This window comes from Hydra vulgaris, chromosome 15 (assembly GCF_038396675.1).
Source record: "Hydra vulgaris chromosome 15, alternate assembly HydraT2T_AEP".
Classification (NCBI taxonomy): Eukaryota; Metazoa; Cnidaria; class Hydrozoa; order Anthoathecata; family Hydridae; genus Hydra; species Hydra vulgaris.
In genome coordinates this window covers 47,521,353-47,542,371 of record NC_088934.1, presented here as the reverse complement: position 1 = coordinate 47,542,371, position 21,019 = coordinate 47,521,353, and the positions used below count along the sequence as shown (strand labels likewise).

Here is a 21,019-nt window from a genome sequence, read left to right as displayed (position 1 = left end):
TTGCACGCAAGTGATGCTAAACAAATACTTTGCAAGACTTTAAACAATTACTTTGGGTTGAACTTTAAACTTTAAATTAGCAATAAAGTAACTAGCGGTATAATCATTTTTAAATAAATTTCTTTTGTGGAGTTTGCATTGATGTTCTTTTGCAAGTTATGGAGTAATCTCAAACGTGAAGAAGCTTTTTTATAAACGCTGTTAAAATGGTCGCTCATTTTTAGAGTCGGATTGATAGTGACACCGAGGTACTTGTAGCGCTTTGTAGCAGTTATCTCAATATTTTTAAAAAATAGTGTTAGTTCTTTCGGGCATTTCCTGAGATTTTGTGATGTACCAAATATCAAACTCTCTGTTTTGTTTTTTTTAAAGTTAGCTACTCATTCATTATCTAGAAGGTATTTTTTGATATAACTTATATCATTGTTTAATAATTCTTCAGTGACATTAAAACTCTAATGTGAGCAATAAATAAAAGTGTCATCTGGCAATTTTTTTACATCAACAATTTTTTTACATCACACATCTAGTTCTTTATTTTTTTAAAAAAAAAATCCCAATATGAGAAAGCAAAAAGAGAAGTATATAAAAACGTTAGCAATATAAAAACATAGCTAAAACATAACGTTAGCAATATAAAAACATAGCTAAAACATAACGTTAGCAATATAAAAACATAGCTAAAACATAACGTTAGCAATATAAAAACATAGCTAAAACATAACGTTAGCTAAATAAAAACAGCTAAAAAAGCAAGACCCAAAACTGCTTTATCTTTGTAGGAAATCGCATAAACGTTTTTGAAAAGTATCCAAAACAAAAGTATATTTTTTGACATGTTCTGCAAAAGCGTTTTAATTGTTTTTTTGACAGCCAACAGAACAGTACTCTCAATATGCTTCTTTAACGTTTGTTGCATGGTAGATAAAAGTTCAAAAAGTATGATACCTCATTAATGTGTGCCAAAATATACTTTTCATATTGCACTTGAGACACAAATAGCTAAATTAAGTCTATGGCTGTTGCAATAAGCTTATGCAGCTTTTTCATTTAAGATAAAAGAGGAAAAACCTTTAGTGTGACCACCAATTGCTCCAGCACCATCATATCAATGCCAATGTCATCAAATTAAGTAATATCACCGTCTGTGCGATCTAAAAAACTGATAAATTCTCTTATTAAACTTTGAATGAACAAATCACTCAAATAATAGTTGTTCTTTACTTTAACTGTCACAGGCTTCATCAGCAAAAATAAAAAATTTTAAAATTTTAAAATTAAAAAATATTTTATTGTGTCAGTAAAAGCTTTTCCAAAACACTTTATTACCTAATGATTTGATGTCTTAGATATGTAAGAAGCATTTTTTTAAATAATATTTTAGTTGATCTTAAAGAATTTTATAACCAGGTTTAACACGGAAATGTTGCAAACATTTGTTATTTAAGAAAAATAAATACTTTAAAAGAAATTATATATTTTCTGTAATATACCTCTAAAAGAGATTAATTTTGTTTCCATTATTTGTAGCATGATGTCTTTCGACTTTATGATTAGGTGACATTTTAGACAAACACTTTTATCATCTTACATTAATCAGCATTTTTAATATCATAATAAACCGTATGTGTTTCACGTTGCAAGAGTCGATGGACATCCGAAAGTGTTTTTTTAAAAATAAAAGCAAATACTTAAAGATAAATAAAAATCATTATAAAAAAATTTTGGTGACGTCCATTGGTGTATTTTGTCATGTATTAATTATTAAAACTTACTTTACCTCCTGATTACAGTAAAACAAAGGGCATTGACCAAGATTTTACTTAGCGTGTATTACTTTGGGGACATCCAAAAATTGTTATAAGTAAAGAAATTAATATCTTGTTTTTTTAACAAAACAAATAAAAATTTAAAAACACTTTTATAGTTCAATAAAGTAATATTGATCCTTCTAATAAAATATTATTTATTTATTACTTATATTAAATATATTTTTATATAAACTTGAAAAACCACTATAAACGAGAAGCAATCATTTTTTTTTATTAGTTAACTTAAATCCGATAATAAAAGTTATATCTAATTTACTTGACGGTTAAGTAAAAAAATTTTTCATACGCACTATTAAAGTATTATATTAATTTTTTTTTTTCATACAATTTTATTTTTGGGTACGTCTACAGACGTACTAGACGTACCCTAGATCCGCCCCTATATATATATATATATATATATATATATATATATATATATATATATATATATATATATATATATATATATATATATATATATATATATATATATATATATATATATATATACATATATATATATATATATATATATATATATATATATATATATATATATATATATATATATATATATATATATATATATATATATATATATATATATATGTATGTATATATATATATATATATATATATATATATATATATATATATATATATATATATATATATATATATATATATACACATCTTTTTTTAACGAAATTGTTTTTAATATTTCTTTGTTAAATTTTTTAAACAAATGTATTATAGGAATGGTTATTGGAAAAAATGTTGCCACAGCTATCTATTGATACTCAATGGAACTCCCAATTGGATTTCTTACAGACTTACATTTCCATTCATTCCTTATTGATTATATATTATATATCGATAGGAAGCCTAATTGACGATAGGAAGCCTAATTGACAATGTGGCAACACAGTGAGAAGCAATAAATTTACATCTATAACTGAAAAGTGTTGGTGTTGAATTAGATAAAGTTAATAATATTAGCTGGTAACTAGATATATATAATTTAGTTATCATAAATATAATAAAACTTCTTATTTCTGGCACTGGCAGTTTTATTTCCAAAATTATTAATTAATTTATTGTATTTACTAAAATGCAGGCAGATAGTTCAACCTTGTCTTAGGCAGTTGAGATTTGGTGAAACCGCATGCATGATGAGAAATTGGATTTGTACAAAGATGATATTTGAAAGAGGTTTGAAAAAGCAATCGCTCCACGTCATTTTATGGCCATTTTAACAGATCCGAATGATGAACATATAAAAGCAGATGTAAAACTTTTTTGTTTAAGTTTACTACTTTTACAACTTTACTCATTTGAATTTTGGATAGAAGTCAAAAAGAAGCTGAGGAATGATTAAATAAAGTCTATCCTGAATTAATGCCTGGCTACTATGCTTTTAAACTAAAAGATGCTAATTGTTTCACAGCATATTTTTACAACGGTAGTGTAAAAAGTTCAACATCTGCAACAAATTGGTGGAGAATTATAGAAATGAAGGAACCTAAGTCTTGCAAATTACATGCAAATGTTGCAAGATTTTTACGGCAGTTGCACGCTTGTCCAGCTAGTACTGGATCCATTGAATAATTTTTCTCATCCTTTTGCATTCTTTCGAGCAAAATTAGATCGTTTAGGAAGAGAAAAAGTTAAAATGCTTGTACGAAATTACAGACATTTAAAAATAGAGGGTGCAAAATTCTATACTTTTTGTTTAACCAAGTATTCGTAATTAATTTTTTTTAGTAAATTTCACTAGACAGTTCAGTTTTTGCTATTTTTTTGTAGTTGACCTTCTACTTTAATTTTTAGCATTTTTAAAATATTGAAAAATTAAAAAAAGAAGAAATCTTTGCAGCATGTCCTAAGCGTGTAAAGCTGCGCGACCTTATGTTAAAATTAATGCTGTTTAAACTTGAATTGGATAACTTTGAATTAAAAAGTTACATTTAAACAAAAATAGGTATTTTCTTGTGTAAAAATTTATTTTGATTTACTTCGCTAGAAAATACTTTGCTATTAATTTTGTAAACCGAATTTAGATCGGGGTCGTCCATAAATAACATCACGCAATTTTCGACCCCCTTCCTTCCTCGTCAAAAAATCCTAACACTTTAATAGCAAGTTTTATATGAGTATTCACAAAATCACTAACCCCCTCCCCGCTTAGAGCGTGACGTAATTTATGGACGAACTCATACTGATAAAAATTAAAAATATTGCAACTAGAAGTAACTAACTAATAAGTAAATCATAAACTAGTAAACAAATAAATCAAGATTAATAAACTACTTAAGAAATCTCTCAGTAATAGACAAATTTTTTCATACAAAATTGCCTTTACTCAGGGCTGTTTTTGTACCTGTCTTTAATAAAGTCAATAGTAAACTATATTTCTGAAATTTTCATTAAGTAAGATTGACTACTCAGTAGTTGTAGAAGCAGTTCGTATAACGCATCCAAAAACTTGGATGATTGTATCATTTTTGCAAATAGTTTAGCAAAATTTAGCTATATTTCTTGAACAAAAAATAAAAAAGTGTCGAGGGTTTGGAAAAAAATACAATAAATTAATAAATGATGTTTTACATTTTAAATCAGGTTTTTGCTATTTAAAAAGCAATTATAAATAGTATTGAAGCGTAAGCGTGGCTCTGGTTGCAATCGGCTTCGGAAATACCGTCGATTACAAAAATTTCTCGCGGCAGTATACTTAAATATTCAAACAATTATGAAATCAAGAATAAGGTAAGTTGGAAATATTTCGGGAAATGTGTCTCATTGTTAAAAAATATAATAATATAAAATACATTTGGAACTAGTGACAGAAACAACTGAGAAAGAGCGGGTTAGCAAAAAATGAACTGTAAGCTTTACATTAAGCGTCCTTGAGATATTAAATTATAGCTTGTTCAAAATAATGAGGCAGCCCATTTACTTGCGAATCAGATGTAAATAAATCTATTGAAAAACAGAAAGATATTTTAAAATGTCAAAAAACGATTGATGAATAGAATGTTTACTTTAGTAATAGTAAAAAAATAGTAATTCATTGCAGCAAAGATCCACTTTATTTGAAATCATTATTATTGATAAAAATACAAAAAAACGCTGTCTTATGTCTACAGAAGAATAAGCAAATAACTTAAAGTTTCTACTTAACTTGGAAAGTTCTAACAACAATCCACAATCACCTACGATGACATTTTTTTAGTTATTAAGGTGCTCCAAGAAGAATTAGGCGTCTTATCACAAAGCACTATGGAAGTGCAATTTAACTAGGAACTTTATACATCCTTCCTTATCAATATCACTTATCTGGTCAGAGCCAACATTGAACCTCAGACCTCTTGATTCTGAGAAAGAACTCAAATCACTGCATCACGGTTGCAAAGAGGTTATTTCGCACTTTTACAAGTAGTTGTTACAAATTGTTCCTTATATGGAGTAATTTCATGTATGTCTAATTTTTTTGTTGCATTTATAATAGGGTAACTCTTAAAACAACATTTTGAAAAAACCCTGCTCCTACCCCTCTACTTTATTCTATATAATACTAAAACACTAGATTTAAAATTTTTTTGAGCAAAAGATTATTTTTAGAGGTAGCTCCAGACCCTTAAACACTTAACGGGCCCCTAATATTTTGAAAATGAAAGTTCTTCTCAAGTATGTCAACCTGGTACTCAAAAGAAGCGATATTATATAAAAACTTCAAAAAGAATAATCAATTTACGTAAAAAACATGTTTAAAAAAATTATTTTTTCAAAACTTGAAAATAATAACTTTTTTTATTTTCAGCTTAAAAACAATAGTTTTTATGCATTTGTCTGAAAAAATTATTTTTATGAAAAATGATTTTAATTTTTGAATTTTTTATATAATTTTGCTCATTTTAAAATTTTAAACCTAGTGTTTTAGTATGATATAGAACAAATAAGAGGGGTAGGAGCACGGTTTTTTTGAAAATATTGTTTTAAGAGTCACTCTAATTTATAACTGCACACTATTGATAAAACAAAAAGAAAAATATTTACCAAGGATTCTATTTGATAATAATAATGATTTCATTTAATTTAACAATTGATTGTTTTGTCAAAATAACTACTTTTATTGGAAGTTGAAGACTAAGTATTTATAATCAAAAAATAAAAGGAATTAGTAATTCGAAATCAGCATAAAAAATGTATTAAAAAAAGTGGCTGAAATACACAAAATCCAAAAAAAGTTAATTTTGAACCCCCCCTTTAATATATATATATATATACATATATATGAATATATATATATATATATATATATATATATATATATATATATATATATATATATATATATATATATATATATATATATATATATATATATATATATATATATATATATACACTGTGTGACAAAAGTTATCGTACACTTTAAAAAAATTACTAACTCTTAATTTAGAATAAAAGAAATGCAAGGAACAAGTTAAAAACTGAATAAAAACTATTTGATTTATAATTATTTAAACAAAAATTGAAAAACAGAACAAGAAAAAAATTTTATTTTAATATCTTGATGAAAAAGCAAGAAAAGTAACAAAAAGAAGGTGACAAAAGTTATCGTACGCTTTCAAAATAGTACACTTTGATAAATATTATGGGAACTAAACTTATATTTTAGTATCGTGTATTTTGTCTTTTAGCTTTTACAACAGCAGCAAGACGTCTTGGCATCGATTCAACGAGTTTTTTTGTAATAGACGGATCGATTGATTCCCACGTCTTTACAATTTGGAATTTTAATTGTTCAATGGTGTTTACACCTGTTCTATCTATTCGTCTATTGATTTCATCCCATAAATGTTCTATTACATTCAAATCAGGGCTTTGAGGTGGATGATTTTGTATGTCCCAACCTTTTTTTTCCATAAATTCCATCACATCTTTGGCCTTATGTTTGGGATCGTTATCTTGAAGAAAAACGAAGTCATCACCAATACCAAGATTACGTGCTGATTGTTCAACATTTTCTTTAATAATACGTTTATAGTAATGTTTATCCATATTTCCTTCAATAAATACTAACTTTCCAACACCTGCTGCCGACATACATCCCCAAACCATTACTGATCCATTTCCGTGTTTAAATGTTCGGACTGTAGTTCCATTTTCTAAGCAATTTTTTGATGAACGCCATACACGAATTCTACAATCAGATCTTTTTACATTAAATTTAGACTCATCTGTCCATAAGACTTTATTCCAGAATGAGTCTGGCATATCAATGTACGTTTTAGCATAGTTTAATCGAAGCTTACAATTTTTATCACTAATACAAGGAACCTTTCTTGGAACGCGACTCACTATTCCTTGTCTTTTAAGACTTCGAATGACTGTTTTTGGACTAATTTTAACCCCCAAATCGTTTTCTATTTTGCAAGCTAAAGTTTTGGCACTTACAAAACGATTTTTCTTGATTGTGGAAGCTAAGCTTCGTTCAGCACGCTTATTCAGTTTTTTTGGACGACCACTTCGTGACAAATCAGCTGATTTTCCTGTTTTTTTGAACTTGTTAATAATTGAAGAAACTGTGGATTTTTTAGAATCAACAATTTTTGCAATACAATTTAACGATTTTCCTTTATTCCAATGCTTAATTATTAGCTTACGAATTTCTACAGTGGTCTTAACCCGTTTCGAGCTCATTTTACTTTTTTTTAACCAAAAAATTCATTTAAAACAATTGAAAATAATCTTAAAGTGTTTATAGTTTACTTTATTTTCAAAAATGTATGAAAAATGGTGGACATAACGGTTTGGAGTTAAATAAATATTAGTGTACGCCAAGTGTACGATAACTTTTGTCATCATCAATGTACTTTTTTCAAATTTTGAGCCTAATTTTAATGTTATTTCAATATAAATTCCGAAAAATACATAAATTAACAAAATAAATACTATTAAAAAAAAAATTATAAATAATTTTCATTAAATATAGCAGAAAAATTGTGTCTATATTGAATATTATTTTTTTTTCTTAGCGTACGATAACTTTTGTCACACAGTGTATATATATATATATATATATATATATATATATATATATATATATATATATATATATATATATATATATATATATATATATATATATATAACATGACTATATACTTAAAAAGTCAATTATTTTGATTATTATTATCCAACAATTTTCGAGCTTTAAAACGTTTTATATTTGTTTTAAAATAAAATTTTTAAAAAAATTTTTTAACAGAGAATTTCATTATTTCACTATCCAAAAACAGAGTAATATTATTAATATTTTATTTTATTTTCAATACTATTAGTCTCTGATAATTGATAAAATTTAATAATCTTCAATATATAAAGTATAATCTTTCAACTATAAAAAAACTCGTAGTAAAGTAGCTTGTAGTAGCATTAAAAAAGTATAAAAAATAAAAAATGGCAGAATATTACGTTTGGACTACTAATCCATAATTCGATTTCCGTCTCAGATGAGTATTATATACAAACCAAAAGTTTTTTTTGAACTGTTTGCTTTTAAAACTATATATAAAAGGATTAATACAAGCATTAGAAAAACGAATTAACACAGCGATTTGATAAATTACAGAGTTCCAATGTAAGTTCACACCTAAATGATACAGAAAGTAAAATAAATTATTCGGCACCACACACACAAAAAATGCTATGTTTACTATTTTTAATGTTTGCACTGATTTTAACCGACTTCCCAAGATTAACGATGTTTTGTTTAAACTTCTTCGCTGATTATCACATGCATTGTTGGCTGTCAAAAAAACGTTACTTCTTTTTATTGATGAAATTGTTTGATGATAACACAATAACATAATAACAGCTGGTATTACTGTTTCAAGCATAAACACAAATAAATAAACATAAACTGACTGCAACGAGGAATAATTGAACTTACAAAAACTTCCGACCGTATTGTTTACCGCGTCGTAAGCCATTCCGTTAATTGTGGCAAATTCGAGCGCAAAAGCTAAAATGACTATAAAAAAAAATATTGATAGATTTTTTATGTTTAGTTTATCATCTCGACAACCAAAAGGATCTACAATTGCTTTTCGTCTTTCGATCGCTAAATAAACGAGACAAAACACTGACACGTCTAAAAACAAGAACGGCCAAAAATATCCAGTAAACAATTTGCAGAGTAAGTCTCCTTTAAACCCTTTGGGATGGTTAAACACTTTAGTCGATAAAATGTAATTTGGTAATGCAATAAAAGATGCTATAAAATCTGTTATCGCCAAAAAAAATATTGTAAAATTAAATACAGTAAACTTGATTTTTTTATTCAGAATCATGACCAGCATCACCACGCCATTGCCGACTATTCCAAACAAAGTTATAGATCCATACCAAAAGATCTCCCAATACCGAAGTGGAAAGATATGAGTGTCAACATTCTAGTAAAAATTCACTATCTAGCAATAGTTATATTGTAAATATAAAACAATGTTTTCAATATTTTATAACTTTTCTTTAATGACGCATTATGTCTATTTTAATATGGCCTTCTTTGTACAAAGTATTCTTAGTTATACTTTGATTAAATTAAATATTTATATATAATTGGTATGATTGAGCTCACAAATTAATATACATACATACATATATACAAACATACATATACACATACATACATACAAATATACATAAAGGGCCGGAAAAAGGAGGGAGGGTGCGGTGCGTGGGGTTGGGGGTATGGTTTGGCCCATAACACTAAATACCAAACACTAGTATTCAGTGTTTGGACCCCCCGAACACTAATTACTAGTTGGCAAAAAAAAATTGAGTTTCCTTAGTCGGCAGCTCAAAATGAATTCCATTTTAGAAATTACATTTTATACATTATTTTTAGACTTAAGTTTTCGTAATCAAAAATAAAAAATGGTTAAAAACACAACATTCTATAGGCACTTTAGTAAGTAAAATTGTGCAGAAATTGATAACAAGAGCGGTAAGAAAAGATGATTGAAATGCATTTAAATCCGGTTTGAAGTAAAATCAGATATAGATGTGGCTACATTGTTTTTTACAGGTTCTATTAATTGGTTTATACTGCTCTTTCATCTGTTTTCAGAACAATTTTATTAAAGTGCAGATTTATTTTGTTAGAGGTTACAATGCATGTAAATAGAAACAAAAAAGAAAGAGAACAAAATTGTCGTGTCGTGAGTGTAATAGCATATTTAACTATGATTATAAAAGAAAACAAATTTTATGCATGTATATATGATATTAAACATATAGTATTATGTCTGGCAAAGTAAATGGTAAACAACAAAAATTTGATATTCTTAATTGCTTAATTCCATTTATATCATGCTAGGCCCATAGGAATAATATATTCCTTGAACACCGCGACGATGCCAGTATTCTAGTTAGATTAGATTTATTTTCTGTGTTCTGTGTACAAAGAGATATAGACGTTTACAAAAAAATTTGCCATTGATTATAAATTCTTTATAATCTAATACCTCTGTAATTTATCTGAAATAAGATGACAAGCTCGAGCCTAATTAATAAATTCTGTATGAGTTTAATTTGTATCAATTAAAAATACCGTTGTAGAAACGTCAACTGGCCGATATTTAGATAAAAATACTACACCTTTTCAAGATGTGATTGAGAACTTGAAAGTTGTATTTAAGAAACGGAAGATGTAATATAGAACATGGAAAATGTAATTAAGAAACGTAAGATGTAATTTAGAACATGAAAGTTGTAAATAAAAAATCGTAAGATGTAATTGAGAAGATAAAAGTTGTAATTACGAAAGTTTATAATATAGATTGTCGGAAAGAAGTTCTTTGTATTTTTAATTTTGTTGCCTTTTTGACCCAACCTAAAATTACAAGGTAAATTTTAGGTTGGGTCCTAATTTGGTAAAGGTATATATGGGTTGGTTTTGAACAAATAATAATATATTATCAAAAAAAAAAGAAGTAATAAAAGGTATTTATGGTTTTGGTGTTAACTACACATTTTCCAACGAAATTTGGAATACCCAATTGTATGCTATCTTATATTTAACACCTAAAGTTTGCGCCAGAGTCACCCAATCGTCACTTCGCTCGCACATTCAATAACTCTGCTTCTATCATTCGATGAAGATAAAACATGTTTTCTTTCAACTTATTCAGTTGTATGTATTTCATGTTTGAAATTGGACAAGGTGGTTCTGGTTGTTCCAGAAGTAGATGTAAACAAATTTAGTGAAATAAATGCTTGCACGGAATCAATTTAAACAGAACAGACTTTCTGTTCATAGTGTATTGACAAATAACACAACGATAATTCAATTCCAGTATTGTATTACTGTATTGTTGGTGCATGCAAATACTAAACTTGATATCATTAACTTATTAAAATGCATGTACAAGAAGATTTTTTATAATGACCTTTAAGCTTACATTGTGAATTCGCAATTACAAATAATGTATTCTTATTTATATATTACGATTTCTTAATTATAACTTTTGTTTTTCAAATTACACATTGCAATTTCTTATTTACAGTTGGGTTTCTCAATTACATTTAAAAATTTCTTAATTACATGTTGTGTTTCTTAATTACATATTGCGACTTCTAAACTACATGTTGTATTTCTCAATTAGATCTTACTTTTCATAATTACAACTTTCAAGTTCTCAATTTGATCTTGAAAAGGTGTAGAATTCAAGCTTTTGGATTATTTTAAAAAAAAATGCTAACATTTGAGTTCTTAGTATCTTTGTATTTTATAAAAATTATTATGTACAACACGAAAATTAACATAAATACCTTAACATAGTTGATGTCCTTATGTCGCTAACCAGTTGAACTGAGATTCTTCACAGTATTTATGTTGACAACCTGGTCATGGATAATTTAGCACAATATATTATGCGCTTCAATTAGGCATTGATCCTAAATCTGACTTTAAAAGAATTCATAGAGTCCATATATTTTCAGACGATATATTTAATTTTTATAAATTTTACAAATCAGAATTCGAAAAAGTCTTTAGATACTCTATTTTTATTATCTTCTGAGCATTTGAAAAAGTGTAGTTTAACTATTGTTCATTTTATTAAAAGCACCGTTAAGTACCAAGTACTTCAAATAGATTACTTTAAAAAAAAATTATAAAATTATCCCACGCAGGTTGTGATACATCTATAATAAGTGATTATGATGGAAGTTATTCTGAGGTTTTAGTGTTGGAAGTTGTTAATCAATGGAAAAAAGCAAATTCAGATTTTTCATCTCCAGTAATATTTACAGATAAGTCCATTGACAGAAAGATCAAAAAAAGTTATTGTGATGTTCAGGATATTTGCAGAAAACGATTATTCAAAAAGGAAAAAATTGACAACATAATGGATTCTATGTCACAGCTGTTTGATTTAACTAAATGTAAATGTGCAATTCTTTACTGTAATGAATTAAGTTGTCTGAGATGTGAACGAAAAGTTCATATTAGCTGTAAATGTGAAAAATCAGCAAAGATTCCCTTGATAGAGTTAGAATTTATTCAATCACAGAGAAACTAAGAGGGAGACAAAGCTCAAGTTGTGATAGGATCACAAGACTATAAAGAGGTTGAAAGGAAGCGAAAAGCAATTGAGCGAAGCAGTAAAAAAGAACATGATCTGAAAAAGTTCAAATAAAAGGAGGTAATAAATATTTGCTACTTGAAAAAAACATATGATGAGTTTTTGGAAAACTTTAATGACGAAGTAGAGTGGTCAAACAGTGAGTTAGAGTGTTCTTATAACACAGAAAATTCTCATGTACTAGATAAAAGCGAGGATTTTAAATTAAAGAGAAATTATATGAAGATACAAAATACAGCTATTGCTGCAACTAGGTATGAAGTTTCAAACACTGCTGCTGCTGCTATTGCTTCTGGGTTTTTAAAAGATTTGGTGGAGGCTAAAATTGTTCCGGAATCAGCTGTTTATTTGTTATTGGACAAAAACATACAAAAACATACAAAAACAGACACAAAAAAAAAGTGCATAGAGCCAAAAATAAAGTTATGTCAGAGTGTCAGAATAGTGGAGAAAATAGATTTGAGTGTGAAGATATTTCTTGCATTCTTTTTGTTGGAAGGAGTGACAAAACAAATGTATTGACATTTAATGATGAAACTAAAAAATTTTATCATTCAATTCAAAAGGAAGATCACTATACTTTGACTGACAAATATGATAAATATCTTCATCATTTAACCAAAGAAGAAATACCTAAAAAATCAGAAATCAAACCTGCCGAACATATTGCAAATAAAATATTTCAGTGGTGTAATTTGCATGGGGTAAAAAATAGCTCAAAATTCATTGGTTGTGATAGCACCGCGACAAATGCAGGTCATATTGGAGGTGTTATCCATTGTTTAGAAACTAGATTAGAAAGAAAATTAGGATGGCTAATATGTTCTCTTCACACAAATGAACTTTGTATTCGACATTTAATAGAAGAGCTTGATGGTAAGACAACCTCAAAGACAGGATTTTCTGAACCCACTGGGAAGTTGCTTACAAAGATTACTGAAATGGAAAGAAATTACAGTTTTAAGCCAATATCTATAGATCCTGGCCTAATTGAACATTGTGAAGAAATAGTAAAAGAGTTATCTTCAGATCAGAAATATGCCTATAAAATATGCCAGACAGTAATTAATGGAACTCTTACCAAAGATTTGGCTAATTAAAAACCAGGTACTTTAGTCCATTCAAGGTGGCTCAATACAGGTTCTTCCTTGTTTTTATTGTGGGTAGGCAAGCACGGGTTAGAGGGGGACAACCTAAAAAATCTAGAATTAATTTTTCAGTTTCTTGTACCAGTTTATTTCCCTATGTGGTTCCAAATTAAAGTGAAGCACAGTTGGATAGAAGGGCTATGACACATCTTGAACCAACTCACCCTAATAAAACTTCAAGATGAAAATGGACAAATGATTAATGAAAAGTATGTGAGATCTTCTGCATGGAATTCTCATTCCGAAATTTTATTGCAAACATTACTCTGCAGCGAAAATAAAATTGAAAGAAAATTTGCTGTTAATAAAATTCTGGAAATTAGAACAAATTTAGAAATGGGAAACCTAGCTACCAGAACATACAAGTTTCCGTATTTAAACTTGGATGCAACCATATTAACTGAGCTTATAACATGAGAAGTGGCTTATGAACCCATCTTAACCTGTCAAATGAACATAAGCAAGCTAGAAATGATTGTGGATTGTCCTATGGTGGTTCCATATTTCCCTGTTACACACAAGGAGTTGAGAGGGCAGTTAAAGAGGTAAACGGCTTTTCCTTATAATTAATAATATGTTAATTAATAGAAACTTTCAAAAAATCTTCTTAAAATATGTTTTTTTTAAGGTAACTGCAGCTTCTGAAACAGCGTTTGGTTTTGAGAGGCGAGATGAATATATTCGTGCAAGAGCAGAAAATAGAGCAATAATTCCTCGTTTTAACAGCAAACAAGACCTCATTTTAGTTTAGCATATATTTTTATCTTATATATATTTTAAGTATCTCTAATATAATAAATTAGAAATATAGAGATTAAGGTCTGTTTTTGCAAATGACGCATTTATTCTGGTAAAAATTTTTTTGTCTTTTCCTAATGTATGTACCTAATGGCAAAAAAATCCTAAGGGCCGGTCATTTTTAATAAATGTTGAAAAGTATGGGATGCCCTAATACATACATACATACATACATACATACATACATACATACATACATACATACATACATACATACATACATACATAAATACATATTATGCAAATAAAAAAATCAAACCACCTTATAGTTTTTTAGTTAACATAAACATAGAACAGATTTCTATTTTCTCACTATAAACTACAGCCTGTAACCACCATCACATGTAAAGGATACACCTATTGCACCCACACATGTGAATAAAGATTATACTACTATCTTAAAATATAATTTTTTTTTCATTTCTTATTACATTTATTATTATTTCATTCTATTTTTGGCGCTGTCCAATCAATGTATGTAGCGCTGCAGTGGAGTAGAAGAAGTAAGAATATAAAACCAGGATCCCACGCATTCCCGGAATACATTTTAATCTCAGGGAGGGGATTGGAAAATATTTTGACAAATTCCCAATTTCGTCATATATATATATATATATATATATATATATATATATATATATATATATATATATATATATATATATATATATATATATATATATATATATATATATATATATATATATATATATATATGTATGTATATATAGTCCCTGGCCACAATATTGTGATCACCTACAATTTTTGTGTTATTTTTAACTTCAAGGGTTTGTAAAAAGTATACCAAAAGTACAATTGCAATATTAGTTATATTTTATTGATAAAACATGTTTCCTTAATAATAAAATAATATTTCAAAATCAATATACACACATGTTAACAAACAATTACTCTTTTTGATTGCAAGTCATAAAAAAATATTAATATTTTGTCATTCCTCTTTTCAAAGGAATGACTTTTTCATTGTGGTGCCAATGATTAATTTTTCAATCAAATCCCTTTTGTTTGTTGAAACCTTGGAAGAGATTTCCTTCTTGAGAATGTTTCACAAATTCTCAATCGGATTCAGGTCAGAAGAGTTCCCTGGCCAATTTAAAACAGTGATATTTTTTCTTTTAAGAAAGTTTGTGATCCTTTTAGCTTTATGGAATGGAGCACTTTAATGCATAAACGTAAATGTATTGCTGTTTGGAAATCATTCTTGTATTTGGGGGATAAGTTGGCTCTCCATAACCTCTTGATATTGTATTTGGTTCATCATCCCATTGACAATATAAAGTCTTCTTGTGCCTTTACGACTGATAACTGACCACACCATAACTTTAGTTCGATGTTTAACAGTTTGTACAATGCAATCTGGGTGATATTTTTCATTTGGACTTCTTCGGACAAAGGTGGCTTTGTGACAAAGGTGGCAAAGGTCCAACAAGATCTCAAAAGTTGATTCGTCTGAAAAGCACACCTGAAAAAATGATCATAGTGGACATGTAAGTTTATCAATTTTCATTCAAAATTGATAAACTTACATGTTCTCAATCTACAACAGTCATATACTTATGATTTTTTTCCAACTGCAATCTCTTTTTTATCATTGCTGGAGTTAGCCTTGGCTTTTTAGCTGGTTTGTTTGATTTTAAACCAACTTCAGCCAGCCGTCTCCTCACTATGCGCTCCGAAACTTGTATTCCAGACTCTTGATCAAGTTTTGACCGCAAGAGGGATGATTTTTTTCTATTTTCCAGACAAATATCTCTTATAATTCTGTCTGTCCTGGGAGTGGTTTTACATTTTGACCCACTCCGTCCTTTCCTTTTTGGAAAAAAAGTGATGCCGCATTCCATTTTGTGTTTGATTTTATTGACAAATGGTAGCGAAACTTTACACATTTTAGCAATTTATCGTTGAGAATGCTCTGAATGTTGTAAAAATCCTTTTACTTCTGAAATTTTGATTGGGCTTATGTCCTTACCAGTACCCATGTTTATTTTTTATTGAAATTTTCAATTATACCTATTACACTAAAAATGTTAATAAAATGGTACTATATATTAATTCTTGCTATTTATAGTAACCTTATAAAATGCATTAAAAATAATAAAACACTTTTCATTTAGAAAAAACTGCGAAATGTGACAAATCAACCACGTTTTTTTTTTTTTAATTGACAAAAATTCACATCGCTGACTTAGAACACACCTAACTTCACATTGGTCATGATAATAAAGAAATTTTCTTTTCTATTTTATTTGATAGATGTCAATAATGAATAAGTAATAATAATATACTCACCTTAAAATTACTTTAAAATAACTTTGCAAACAAAATATGTGGAAAAACTGAGGTGATCACAATATTGTGGCCAGAGACTGTATGTTTGTATATGAGCGATTCTCAAATTAGTAAAACCAGAGAGCTAATTTTTTAAACACACTTTTTCAACAATTTTTTTTTGCATAATTTTACAGTAAACGAAGTAAATTTACATTTTAAAATACATTTAGAAGTTTTTGTATAGCGAATGGAAAAACATGGATACTAATTTCTTCAGTTATTAAAATTTGAAACTTTTTAATTTTTAATGTCAGTATATTATTTTCCATTTATAAAAATAATTAAATAAGTAATATTGTTATAATTATATAAAAGCATTTTCTTAACTATTTTAATATAAGTTAAACAAAAAATTTCAACTTTGAAAAAATATTTATACATATATATTACAATGCAGAAAATATCCTTTTTTTGATGTCACACACGTAACAAAAACAATGAAAAGTTTAACTTGTGAGCAAACTAAAATTGAAAAACTAGAATGCTTTTTTTGAAAATATTTTGTAGTTATAAGCAAAAAGTATTTAAGAAACAAAATGAAAAAAAATAGGGAATTTAACAAGATTTTTTGATTATAATTTTTTTTATCTATGTTTTTTTATAAAATGAATATTATTATTGAAATTTGTATATGATTTTGCTTCATTTGAGACCCAACATGACATACTTTTGAAAAACTTTTTTTTTAATATTATTAGGGACCTGTTAGATGTATAAGGGCCTTGTGGCACCCGTAAAAATATTTTTTATTCAAAAAATTTTTAAATCCAGTATTATTTTATTATATAAAACACATTTAGGGGTTGTCAGCTGACATTTTCAAAAAAAGTTGTTTTTAGCACCACCCTAGTATATATATATATATATATATATATATATATATATATATATATATATATATATATATATATATATATATATATATATATATATATATATATATATATATATATATATATATTATATATATATATATATTATATATATATATATATATATATATATATATATATATATATATATATATATATATATATATATATATATATATATATATATATAATATTTATACAAACATATATTATATATCATGATCAAAAGTTTGGAACATTTTTAAAAATTGTGGAAAATTTAAAAAATTTGTTGAAAAACTATTTCTTACATTCAAAACTTTGATCAATTAAATACATAGGTAATTTATATTTTAAGCCACTTAATTTGTTTAAGGCATAGTTTGCTGTTATTTTAGCAAAAAATTAAATTATAGTTAATGGAAATAACTAATGAAATAACAAAAGAGAAAAAATGCTCAGATTGCTTTCCTGCATGACCAAGGACTGAGACTGACTGCTATTGCTGCATGCTTTAATGTAACACAAAGCTGCATCATAAAAACATTGAAGCAATATTATGAAACTAGTGATTTTAAAAATAAAACCCAAACTGGAAGACCAAAGGTGATTACTTAAATGGCAGATAATAGCATTTATTATTATGCAAAAGCCTATCCATTTGTCCATGATTCTAATGTTTCATCTATAGGCACACACTGGTTCGCACCAAGTGTAATGACAATTTGAAGAGGTTTGTGCAAACAATTTCATTTAAAAAGAAATGCTCCAGCAAAAAAACTTTGTCTTTCTCAAAATAATATGAAACTGCATGGCCTTCTGCCTAAAAGAAATTGGGAGGATGTCGTATTTAACAGCAAAATATTAATTTAACAATTTCGTTGTTTTTACAAACATTAGTCACACCTGACAGACACCTGCCTTGACAACAATACAAGCCCAAACATTTGCTGCTACCTGTAAAATATTGCTCTAAAATCAAATGGGATTCCATCACCTTCAATCAAAGTGGTGGCTTAAGATTTATGTATCTTAAAACAACAATAGATAGCCTTGTATATATAATAGATTACCTTAGAATTAGTATAATGAAGCACTCTGTCACTGGGCCAAGCTTTTCAACAGTTGGATGCAAAATGGGATTGAGGTCATTGACTATCGACTTGATAATTCACCCAAGCTCAACTTATTAAAAGTTGTTGTAACCATCTTGAAAAGTCCAGAAACTGAGATACTAATTTTCAGATGATCTACGAGAGAAAGTTTAAACTACAAAAGTTTATGTAAGTATAGATTGAACTTAGGTTTCCTAAATAATTAAGAAAGCTTATTAACTCCTAATTTAATGGCTTATTCATAACTATTTAGCTAATTGTTCAAAAGCTCAAGGACATACCAATTGATGCGAACATTTACTTATCATGATTAATATCATATTTTGATACAGTGAATGAATAACTTAACAAAAATAATGTTTTTAATTGTATTTAATACAATGTTCCAAACTTTTAATTGTAACTGTATATATATATATATATATATATATATATATATATATATATATATATATATATATATATATATATATATATATATATATATATATGATATAAAGACATAAAGAGCGATGTGGTAAAGAATAGTAAAATTAATATCAAAATAAAATATAAAGCTTGCTTTATATTTTATTTTAATAACAATTTAAAGAAAGCTTTGCAAAAACTTGCTACAATTGGAGCTTGGGAATAAAAAACCATAAAATTTGTGATGCCCCTGCCCAAAAATGTGAGAAAGTAAAATTTGTGATAAAATGTGAGAGAGTTGATAAAATATTTTTTTTTACTACTCTTAACTAAATTAATATTCAATAATATCTTAATAATATAAATATATAATAATCAAGTCTTTAAATTTCATAAAATAATCTCTTAAATTAGGAAATTTTTTTTAAAAAAAACCCCTCAGATTGAGAGAAGTTCAAACTTTAGATGGTCATAATTTTTGACAACTAAAACATTACTGCACGAAATTTAAAATTCATCAATGAGTATTTATTTAGTTAAGAATAGTAAAAAAATATTTTTTTAATTTGCTGCACTCATTCTTGGGGCAAAGAAGTTGCAAATTTTCAAGCTTTTTTGTTCCTAGACTCTAACCGTTACAATATTTTGCAGATCATCCTGGCTTGACATAAACATAAACATATAAAAGCTTATGTTTATGTTGTCTCAAACGCTAAAATATGCTGGATCTGCCCCTGAAAGTCATGCATATACAACATACTTTTTTTTATTTTGTCTACTACTACTACTACTACTACTACTACTACTACTACTACTACTACTACTACTACTACTACTACTACTACTACTACTACTACTACTACTACTACTACTACTACTACTACCACCACTACTACTATTTTTATTGTTGTTGCTGTTTACAAAAAAATTATTGTATAGGCATTAATGACTTTTGAATATATGCGATATTTACAACTATTTTATTCTAATATTAACCATAAATGATAACTTCTTTCTGTGAATGTAAACTTTAAAATGGGTTTGTCTAAAGACATGATCACATTTTATTTTCAATACATGCTGAAGAACTAATTTAAGCATTTCAACAACATTTATAATCTTGTTTTCAATTTAATTTCAATGCTTTTTTTCTTTTAGTCTTACAACACATTTCCTTTCAACATTCATTTTTAATGATAAAGTTGTACTATTTTTTTTTTTGGTTTGTTCTGTCTATTTTTTACAAATATACAACTTTTATTGATACAACTTTTTGATACAATTGATACAATTTAATGATACAATTGATACAATTTACAATGATACAATGATACAATGATACAATTTAATGATACAAATTTTGATACAATTGATACAATTTAATGATACAACTTTTAAATTTAAACTTTTAATCAATTTCATAAATAAAAATAAAAAAAAGAAACAATAAAGAATAACAAGGCTACATGTTTTTTAATGTCATTAATTGGAACTCTTTTCATAGATCCAGGTAATATTACCTGGATCCATTAGCATTTTACCAAGAGGATTTTTATACGCTGGCTCAGCATCATTTAAATTATATATATTTTTGCGCTAATACAATAAGATTTTTAACAGATATGTTGATTTTTTATTCTCATATAAGCAATCAAGATTATCTTTTACCTGCATTATATTCTTCTGATTTCAAAAATTTATTACTATTTACAAGAGCGTTATACAGTCACTACTATGAAGGTGGGAATGAAAAGACGGGGGAGAGGGGGAGGAAAGCCAAAAAATTTTTAATGATTTTTTCTCGCTTTTTATGAAGTTAAAATCAAGAAAATTATAAAATAAAAAGAAAGAAAAAGTAATATGACCGTGGAACAAAAA

The 21,019-nt window shown here is 27.1% G+C and overlaps 1 protein-coding gene across 3 annotated transcripts; it reads right to left on the bottom strand.

Annotated features, from left to right (window-relative positions):
- Positions 1–758: 758 nt before the first annotated feature.
- Positions 759–20,898, bottom strand: LOC105844508 (galanin receptor 2b). Of its 3 annotated transcripts, none has more exons than XR_010643976.1 (3): positions 20,810–20,898; positions 18,692–18,868; positions 759–1,162 (listed from the first exon to the last, which is right to left on the bottom strand). XR_010643976.1 is itself a non-coding variant. In XM_065818966.1 (2 exons), exons 1-2 carry the CDS (start codon positions 20,813–20,815, stop codon positions 8,291–8,293), a joined length of 990 nt encoding a protein of 329 aa, XP_065675038.1. In that variant the 5' UTR covers positions 20,816–20,898; the 3' UTR covers positions 8,127–8,290. The 3 variants fall into 3 exon arrangements, 1 of the variants encoding a protein (XP_065675038.1); XR_010643975.1 differs by lacking the exon at positions 759–1,162 and adding an exon at positions 9,141–9,274; XM_065818966.1 differs by lacking the exons at positions 759–1,162; positions 18,692–18,868 and adding an exon at positions 8,127–9,274.
- Between the last annotated feature and the right edge of the window lie 121 nt (positions 20,899–21,019).